The 10,496-nt window shown below is 38.8% G+C and overlaps 1 protein-coding gene across 1 annotated transcript; it reads right to left on the bottom strand.

Annotated features, from left to right (window-relative positions):
- Positions 1-4,532: 4,532 nt before the first annotated feature.
- Positions 4,533-10,148, bottom strand: LOC119804911 (claudin-34-like). The gene is made up of 2 exons (XM_038316680.2): positions 10,066-10,148; positions 4,533-5,193 (listed from the first exon to the last, which is right to left on the bottom strand). The coding sequence occupies exons 1-2, from the start codon at positions 10,146-10,148 to the stop codon at positions 4,533-4,535; spliced, it is 744 nt and encodes a 247-aa protein (XP_038172608.2).
- Between the last annotated feature and the right edge of the window lie 348 nt (positions 10,149-10,496).

The following is a 10,496-nucleotide window of genomic DNA, read 5'->3' as shown; positions in this document are numbered from 1 at the left end:
TGAACCAAATAAATGAAGGAACAAGGCTCTGGTCCATCAGCAGGGGGCATCTCACTTCCTAAAGCCCTTGAGGAATTTGTGTGAGATATTGTTATCCTTTCACATGAATCAAGAGGATTTGAAGAAAGTCTCTAGCTACTTCAGAAGACTATCCCAGATCACCCTGTTTGCTGGAGATAGATATTATATTTGCTGCTATATCTTGTTATATGTGACTAGTATATATGCTGTGTGGTAAAACTCCAAGCTGGTCTTGAAAATATGAGAAAAAAGAGAATTTAGTATATTTAACAGCACTCAAGATACCTTTAAATTCAGAGGTAACACCACCAGCCAGGAACTAACAGCTATAGCTTGCAGACAGACGAACTTAATAACAGACTAGTCCACAGCCTGACATGGACCCAACAGGGCTCCAAACACTAGAAACTGGGATGTTAGTGCACAATCATCCTCTGCCTGGGTCAGGGTGACTTGCATTGAGTGTGTGCACACTCCATTCGCTGGAGTGATTAAATCCCATAGCAATTATCTCACATGTTGTCTAATTTCTTCCATGGCTATAAATACATAAATGTTCATATGAGAAATTTATTTTTACTTGATAATATATATTTCATACAGTATATCCTGATATCTAAAGATGCAGTTGAGCTCATTTTTTATTGGTCATCTACTGCTGGAAATGTGATGTGCCATTAAAAGTAGTTTTCCCCAGTGGAGACTCCTTGATGAAAACTAGGTAAGTGATAGGGACATGTGCTATTTATCCTTTCAGTTCTAGGCCTCCACCTGGTAGAGACCTGGGCAGGTTTTTGCATGCTCAGCTTCTATGAGCTTATGTGTGCATGTTTTGATGGTTTGAGAAGGCCTTGTTTTCTTGGTGTTCTTCATCCCCTCTGGCTCTGACACTCACTCCTCTTCTGCAGAGCTCCCTGAGCCTTAAAGTGAGGGATGTGATAGAGACATCCCATTTAAGGCTGAATGATCTGATGTTTCTCACTCTATGGTTTTTGTCAGATGTGATTTTCTTCATTCTATCCATTTGCTGCAAGCAGAAGCTTTTCTGATGATGGCTGACCAAGGAATTGATAAATGAGTATAACAGAATGTAATATTATTGCTAATTTCCTTTACTAGATCAGTAGCATTTGGCTTTCCTTTTGGTCCCTGAGCTATCTAGACTCAGGTTCTTGGTCACTCAAGGAGTATCAGACATGAGCATCATCTCATGAAGTGTGCTTTAAATCAAGTCAGACATTGATGGTTACTCCTATAGACTTTATGCCAACATTGCATTACTTTATCTTGCAGGCTGGAATCCATTGTAGAACAAAGGTTTCTAATTGGGTTGGCGTTTATATTCCTCCTTTGGTAGTGTGCAGAGTACCTTCCAGTACCATTAATAATAGCTTTCTGTGTAGGCACCAGGTATACTTTTCCTTTTTGAATGTGTTCTAATGGTGCTGTCTTCAGCAATGGGGACTTGCTGTCTGTAGAAGAGCAGCGGGCTGTGTCCCGCCACCCAGCTAGCTTTACACCCAAAATAACAACACACAAATTGTCAGTTTGTGGAGAGCAACCTGTAGCTTTGGCAGCAGCCTGCATTATTTGGGGTTTCCAATGGGACCTCTTTATCCAACAAGTAAATTAGATGTAGCTTATTGCTGGTAATTCAAGCTTAGCGACAAGGGATATCCAGTCGTGGCTCTGTCACCTCCCATTATTTGATGATTTCATTTAGATCTCCTTCATATATGTACTTTTTAGGAGGATTCTACTCTATTAGGTAACCCATACTACACATAAATGACTCTTTTTTTTTGGTTTTTCGAGACAGGGTTTCTCTGCAGCTTTTTTAGAGCCTGTCCTGGACCTAGCTCTTGTAGACCAGGCTGGCCTCGAACTCACAGAGATCCGCCTACCTCTGCCTCCTGAGTGCTGGGATTAAAGGCGTGCGCCACCACCGCCCAGCCATAAATGACTCTTAACTGTAGCTGTCTCTCTTCATATTCCCCCCTCCATATCCTTCCTACTGTAAAAGGAGGGGCCTGCTTCTTGGGGTTTCTGTTCTGTCCAATTCCTACAGCCAGTAATCCCAAAGAAAATCACACAGAGCTCTCCATAAGTTATAAACTGTATGGCCTATTAGCTCAGGCTTCATATTAGCTCTTATAGCTTATGTTAGCCCATTATTCTAGTCTATGTTAGCCACATGGCTCAGTACCTTTTTCAGCAGGGCAGGCTACATCCTGCTTCTTCGGTAATCTGGGCAGGAATCGGAGGAAATGGGCTTCCTCCTTCCTCTTGTTCTCATCACCCTGCCTCTACTTCCTGTCTGGTTGGTCCCACCTATACTTCCTGACTGGCCAATCAGCATTTATTTAAAACATGATTGACAGAATACAGATAATTCTCCAACACCATCCTACTTCCCCTTTCTTATTGATCCTCTGATAGTAGTTCCACCCCCATTCATCCATGCCTATCTACTCTATTTTCCTTTCTGTGTGATTGTACCAGGTAATACCTTACACTATGCCTAAACATGGTAGACCTACAGACTTGCTTATCATTGAATGAATAGCTAATATCCACATATAAACAAATTCATGTTTGTCCTTCTGGTTCTGGGTTACTCCACTCAGTATGATTTTTTTTCTAGTTCCATTTATTTACCTTTGAATTTAATGATTTCATTTTTAATGGCTTGGTAATATTTCACTGTGTAAATGCTTTACTTTTTCTTTATTCATTTTTCTTTTGAGAGACACCTAGGTTGTTTCCAATTTTAGGCTATTATGAATAGAGCATCAAAGTACATCACTGAGCAAGAGTCTCTATGGTAGGATATGGAGTCCTTTTGGGATGTGCCTGTGCCCAGGAGTGGTATGACTGGATCTTGAGGTAGATCTATTCCCAACTACTTATTATTTTCTTAATTACATTTTTTCATTTATTTTACATACAGACCACAGCTTCCCTTTCTTCCTCTCTTCTTGTTCCCTCTACCCACCTCCCTTCTACTCCCCCAATCCACTTCTCCATCTCTGTTCTGAAACGGACATGATCCCCCCCATAGGTGTCAACAAAGCACAGCACACCAAATTTGAAAGAGGACTCTCATTGGTTAATAAAGAAACTGCCTTGGCTTTTTGATAGGGCAGTATTTAGATAGGTAGAGCAGACAGAACATAATGCTGGGAAGAAGGGAAGTTAGTCAGATGCCATGCCTCTCTTCAGTAAGACAAACGCCATGGAGCCAGCCACCAGGTCAGACATGCTGAATCTTTGCCAGTAAGCCACCACCTTGTGGTGCTACACACATTACTAAATATGGGTTAAAGCAAGATGTGAGAATTAGCTAATAAGAGGCTGAAACTAATGGGCCAGGCAGTGTTTAAATGAATACAGTTTATGTGTTATTATTTTAGGTTTTACGATAGCCGTGCAAGAGCCAGGCAAGATGAAAAGCAGGCCTGCCCGTAGCTCCACACTACACAAATTCAGGCAGGATCTAGCTCCTCCCCTGCATCAAGGCTGCATCATGGGCTTGGGCCATGGACTATATGAAAAGGAGAAAGCCAATCAAATGGAGCATTTGCCCCTCTCTGGTTTCTATCTATGACTGCAAGGTAATTAGCAATCTCAAGATCCTGCCACATGACTCCCTTGCACCTATAAACTAGATCCCAAACTTTCAGGCAAAATGACACTTCTTTCAAGAATTTAGATTGGTGCTTTCCTTAGGGAGTTCCTCAAGTTAATCCATTCCATCCGAGTTATACCTAGTTAGAATTATTTTATTGCTTTAGTTGATGCTTTCTCTGGGGTGAATATTTTCTTTTACATTTCCCTAGGAAATGTCTCACAAGTGAAGACATAAAAACCTGTAAGGAACTATAACATGGAATACTTGTTAGGCTAATTAAATATAGGATAATCTAAAAATGTTTTGTATGTAATAAAGATGGAGGACAAGGAGAATAAAAGTTGGGATGAGATTCCTCAAATGTTAAAATTCTTGTAAAAGAAAAATCAAAAGGAATAAAAGAGGGAGCAAGGAAATATGGGAAAATCTTCACAGGTATTTTGACAAAAGCATTGGGGAGATTCCTCATAGAAATCTGTAACATACTTTGTGAAATACCATCTGGTGGAGAGTTGTAATTTGTACAACCTGGAAAATCATTCTGCTTTAATTTTTATGAATTTAGAGGATGATGTAAGGGGTCATTGTCTTCTGACACTCATTTCCATATCTACTATGTTCCTTGATAATTTAATGTCACTAAGAGTAATTCAATTCCAGAACTTATAAGATTAAGTGGGTAAGAATTTATTTAATGAAAATCCATAAACCTCTCGATGAAAAACTGGAGCACCCAAGACAAGAAATATAACTGGAAGCCCACTTCTCTTCCTCGGGCAAGGTTCTGAATCTGGAAGTTTTTGGGAGGTATCCGAAAAATAGTTGTGATTACTCCTTGTAATTTTGGATTTTCAAGTGTATGGAAGTTGGAAATTTATATTTAAAGGATAGAATATAGTAGGGAATACTGGGGAAGAGTAAAAGAAAGAGAAATTATGCCACCCACTAGAAATAGAAAGCAAGAAAGGGTCGCCATTGCCAGCGCAGTGCCAATCTTCTGGGTATCTGGGAAAGAAGGTATGTGGAATGATGGGGGGAAGGCAATCCCATCCTTGCGAATGATGGATAAATAGTTGTACACGATGGATAAGAAGACAAAAATGCTAGCAATGACGTTCAGAATCCCTGGAACCGTGAATGGATTGTAGGTGGCTTTCTTCCGGAGTCTCCCTGAGTACAATTTCCAAAGAGCCACAATGACAGTGACTGTGGCAATCGTGCCAAGAAAGCTGGACATCAGTAGAAGGTGTTGAGACACTCGAATATCCAAAGGGACGAAGGTGTCCTCGTTCTTATATTTGTAACACACTTTGGAAATGTTGGAATCGCCTTCCTGGTGGTAAACACAGGTTTTCCACATCCCCACTAAAGTCATTCTGGGCTTGGAATCCAAGGGCTCCTGAAAACACCACACTCGCCACTGAGGGAGGCTCATGGAGACGCTGCACAGGATCCATGCTAGAGTGGCCAAAGCAAAGCCTCCTAGCTGCCTGCTGGCACGCCTGCTGACCATCACAACGGTGACTCTGAACACCTGGCAACTGCAAAGAACACAGGACGTCATGAAGATGAATTCTTCAGGACTGGGAGATTATCCCTAGTGGGGGCAGTACCAGGGAAGAAGGGTTTTGTTGAGCAGATGGACTTTTGACCAGGCAATCTCCTGCAGGGAGTGTGTTCTGATCAAACTCAAAAAGAATTGCTCAGTGGGAACATTTAGTAGCTCATTGATAATCCACACACGATTAAGATTTTCCTTTTCCACTGTTTACAGAATCACAATTAATTTTGGTTCCACATATTTAGTCTTTCAGATAATCATGATAATATGAAATTTCATGTGAAAATAGAAAGCTACTTCAAGCACAATAATTTGATATTTATGAAATAGCCATATCATGGAGTTATTTGCCAACCTTAAAGATAGAAGTGTAGTTATACATTATTTTTTTTTTTGCTCAGACCATTTAACTATTCATTTGTGTGACACTGTATGTCTTTGTGTCCCTGGCTGGCCTAGAACTATCTCCCCATTGTGGCTTTTAGTTGGAAGCAATCCTGCTTCCTCTCCTTTCAACTGCTGGCATTAGAGGCAGTAGCCACCACACAATGTAACTAATGTCAGGTTTCATCAAGTATGAGAAGTTTGTCAACTTTTATAATGACAAGTTTCTCATTGTATGGATGAACCATGGTTTTCCTGATCAATCATTGAGTTCCTATACCTGGATTAATACCAGATTTATTTAAAATCAATGGTGTCATGTGCATCATATATGGGAATTGTCATGTATAATACACACACATATATATGTGAAACTTATGTAAATATACATTCATATTTTCCTTGGTTTTTTCCTCAATGAAAGAACTGAGCTTGTGTAATACAGTGGCAAGTGTGTATTTTAGAATTTACTAAATCTAAGGCAGGATGAAGTTTAGAAAATTTACTGTAGAAAGAAAATAAAGTTATAGTAACTATAATATAATCTACAACTAAGAACACAAATATCAAAACTATAAAAATGACTGCAACTAAGAACACCTGTTAATAATGACTTTAAGAACCAGTGATGTCTACTTCACAATCAAAAACTCAAATTGGATAAAGAAACAAGAGCTATCTTTGTATGGTTTATTAGGAACTCATTGTGTTTTCAAAGTCGGGAGTGACCTTGGATAAAAAAATTATTCTAAGCAAATAGGAATAGTAAACAAACAGTTTACTCTACCCTAATTTCAGACAAGATAGACTTCAAAATAAAATAAATGAAAGGAGACAAAAAAGGGATACTTCCGGGACACAGCATCTAACCTCCCCATCCATCCAGATCTCACTTAACATTCTTCAGGGTCTAACCCAGTGAGTGTCCTTGACCTTCCCCTGACACATAGACTTCCCAACTACAAAATCTATCCCTGAGACCCATACCTATGGCCAAGCCCAGTATAACCACCAATGTGTGCACGTCAAACAACCTCTAGGCTTCTGCCAGGAACAACGCTGCTTGCCTCCCATCTAGAAGGCCTCTCCTTTACCACATAAAACTTTTTCATCCAGTCAAATCTATGCCCTCCATCAAGTCCCGGAACATGAGGGACAGACATCGTATGTTCACTATTCACTTATCTCAGTTCACTTTTACCAGACTTCATTCCTCTCTGGCCATTTTCAAACTTTCTGTACAATATGCCCAACATGCCCATACTTTTTCTTTTTTGATCCAATCTGGTCTGTGCATATATGACAGAAACTAACAGAATAAGTCCATATGCCCAGATCTCACTACAAAATTCAATCAATCTGAAAAAACAAGTCAGTGCTTTCTCTCCAAAACCTACCAGACCTGGACAAGCATTTGCTAATGAGAACTGTATAGATGAACCCCAGGACAAGGACACATAATTTAAAATGACAATCATAGACTTCAGTAAAGGATCCCAGGAATATAAAAAGACAAAAAGAAACAGTCATTAAAGGTAAAGAGACAGAACAGAAGGAGAACAAATGCTTGAGTGATGCCCAAGAAGCACAAACATAAGATTGGTAAAAATGACAAAGTCAGCCTTGGACCTGAGAACAGAATTCAACCAGGAGATACAAATATTGAGGAGAACTCAAGCTAAGATAAAAATCCAGTAACTAAAGTAGAAAACTCAGAGGAAAGCCTTGTAAGTAGAATGACTGTAGCAGAAGAAAGAACATCAGAACTCAGAGACAAAGTAGAGGATCTAGGTCAAACAAGCAAGGAATATGAAAATTTTACAAAAACACAGAGAAGGAACATACAAGAAATGTGGCACATCATAAAAAACTGAACCTTCAAATTGAAGGCATAGATGAGGGAGAAGATTGCCAAGTCAATAGCACAGACTGGGCACTCTTCAAGATCTTAGAAGAAAACTTCCCCAAACTAAGGAAAAGCACACCCATGCAAATGCAGAAGCACATAGAAATCCAAATGGGAGAGAAAATCCCACAGCATATTATAGTTAAAACACTAACTATATATAAATATATAACAAAGAAAGTGCATTTAAACCTGCTTGAGAAAAACATAAATCACATGAAAAACCCCACAGATTGGGAGATTATTCTACATAAGTTTTGCTTTAATTGGTTAATAAATAAAGGTGCTTTGGCATATTGCAGGGTGGAATATAGGAAGACTAAAATATATGTATGTATATATATATATATATATATAGAGAGAGAGAGAATTAATACTCAGAAAGCATAAAGAAAAAATTAAAAGGATAGAAAGAATATAGCCAATCAAATAATGAGATAATGAGTCAGGTACTTGAACATAAAGTTCTCAAAAGAAGAAAATGTGACCAAATCCACATAACATTTCAAAATTTGTTCATCATTCTTAGCAATTGAAGAAGTGAAAATCAAAACTTAAGATTTCATCATTTTCATCCCAGTAGGATGGCAATGATCAACAAAACTAGTGACAACTAATGCTGAAGTGGGTGTGGGGGAAAGAGTTCTCATTCACATTTTTGGAGATTGCAAACCTGTAAAGCAACTATCAAAATCAATGCAGAGACTTCACAGGAAACAGGGGCTGGAAAGATGGCTCAGTGGTTAAGAGCACTGGCTGCTCTTCCAAAGGTCCTGAGTTCAATTTCAAGCAACCACGTGGTGGCTCACAACCATCTCTAATGATATCTAGAGCCCTCCTCTGGTGTGCGGGAATACACGGAGGTAGAATACTGTATACATAATAAATAAATAAATCTAAAGAGAAAGAATTCACAGGAAACAAAATAGATCTACCACATTACCCAGTTATACCACTCCTTGAAATATGTCCAAAGGAAAAGACATCCTACTCCAAACATATTTGCTCAACCATGTTCACTGTTGCTCTATTCACTATAGCTAGGACAGGGAAAAAAACCTTAATATCCATCAAACAACAAATAGATAATGAAAATGCAGTGCATATGCACTATAGAATACTATTCAGATGTAAAGAAAAATGAAATAATAAACTTTGCGGGCAAGTGGATGGAAAAATAAACAATACTGAGTGAGCTAACCCAGGACCAGAAAGAAAAACATCACGTGTTCTCACTCATTGAAAGCTCCTAGGTATAAAACATCAGATGTGAGTATATATTCTAGATCAAATCCCTAAACATAGATAATAAAAGGCCCCATTTGTCATTATATGTGGCAGAGGACCAATGCAGAGGAGAATGGCAGGTTATGAGAAATCTTTTGTGGGAAATAGAGAAAATGGGGATTCAGGGAGGGATGAAGGAAATAATAAATACAGAAGGAGTATGGTAGAGGGTAAAACAATAGTAAGAATTTCTGAAAATTTATGATAAACCATACTATTATTTCCTTAAAATTAAATGACATATAAAGCATATGAATTCTGTATAAATATAGTGTATAAAAGAAAATATCTCATCTGCACTTATATTGCTTCCTCCAAGAGGCAAATATCAGCTAACACAATCTACAACTGCAGGCATAGAAGCTCTCTTTTGAATTATTGGTGAGGGCTATCAAAGAGAATACCAAAACAGAATATTGCTATTGCCTTTGTCTGCCCCTTAGAGGTAAAAGGTAAGTCCCTACTGATAAAGACACCATAAACTTCAGACTCAGTTCAGAAACCTCTCAGGTGGAACTCACCTGAGTGCAGCCTCCCTCTGGTCTAACTTTAATGGTACCACGAAGGTTTTCAAGGTAGGAAAACAACCAATAGACCTATCCGGCTATGATGCCTATGAACCACAACAATGACCACCATGGAAAGATAGCCCTAGAGATCCAGTGATGGCATGCCAAACTCTCTAAATGTATTTAAGGCCCATTTATGAGAGGCAAGCCATGCCTAATACAGGAAACCTGCGAAAATACAGAGAATGTCATGGATCTTGGAGGAGAACATGTAACTACCACTTTACTGTCAATATACATGTAGTGGTGCGCCTACCTTTTCAAAGTCAGTCATAAATTCTGATATGGATACTTAGAAACATTAATTACATATACAACAAATGTGAATGCAGCTTATACTTACACGTATAAGTATACTTTCCTGTTACACTGTCTCTAAACGAATTGGTGGCCGGTTATTTGACAGAATCACCTAGACTAAGGAAAGCATGATGGCTTCCCTCATGTGCTCTTCAAGACTGGCTGCTGACTTCACAACCAGTTGAGTGGTGACTGGCCTGTTCAGAGTTCTGAGACCTTTATTACATCATCAAATGTTATCTCCCACTGAGATCATCTCCCAAGTGTCACTCATTAGTGTATGAGTGCAAAAGAAATTTAACTAACCATGATAAATTTTCAGTTCCCTTTGTTATGTTTCTTACACAGTATTTGAGAAGTGGGGTGTGTTTGCCAGTGTGTCTCCCTGCTCATAGTCAAGACATACCTGACTTTTTTATCCCTGTCTATAAATTGTTTTCTTTCTTTATGAGGCACAATTTCAAACCCTGTCATTGGAGGTAGTGACATTTTTAAAAGTTATTGCTGTATGTAGATCCGGTGCTAGAAGAAGTGGCATCAACATACCAGGAAAGCTCCTAGTTAAGTCCCGAGAATTGTTCACAAAAATCTAGGGGTAGGGAACAACCAATGATATGGCTGGGATGAAGGGAGAGATCTCCTGAAACCACATGTAGAAAACCCTTTCAGTATACAACTGTCAATCATGATAGATGCAACTAGTCTATATTATTTTGAAATGTATTGAAGGAAATGTTTCAATGTTGGCCAATAAATAGCTCATTTTAAAACTATACCACTAGCTCAATCCTGGTTCTTTAACAATATAGAAGGAAAAGGGAGAGATGATGGCAGAAC

The sequence above is a fragment of the Arvicola amphibius genome, chromosome X (genome assembly GCF_903992535.2).
Source record: "Arvicola amphibius chromosome X, mArvAmp1.2, whole genome shotgun sequence".
In the NCBI taxonomy this organism is placed as follows: Eukaryota; Metazoa; Chordata; class Mammalia; order Rodentia; family Cricetidae; genus Arvicola; species Arvicola amphibius.
The sequence above is the reverse complement of the archived record's forward strand: the minus strand, read 5'-3'. Positions and strand labels throughout refer to the sequence as shown.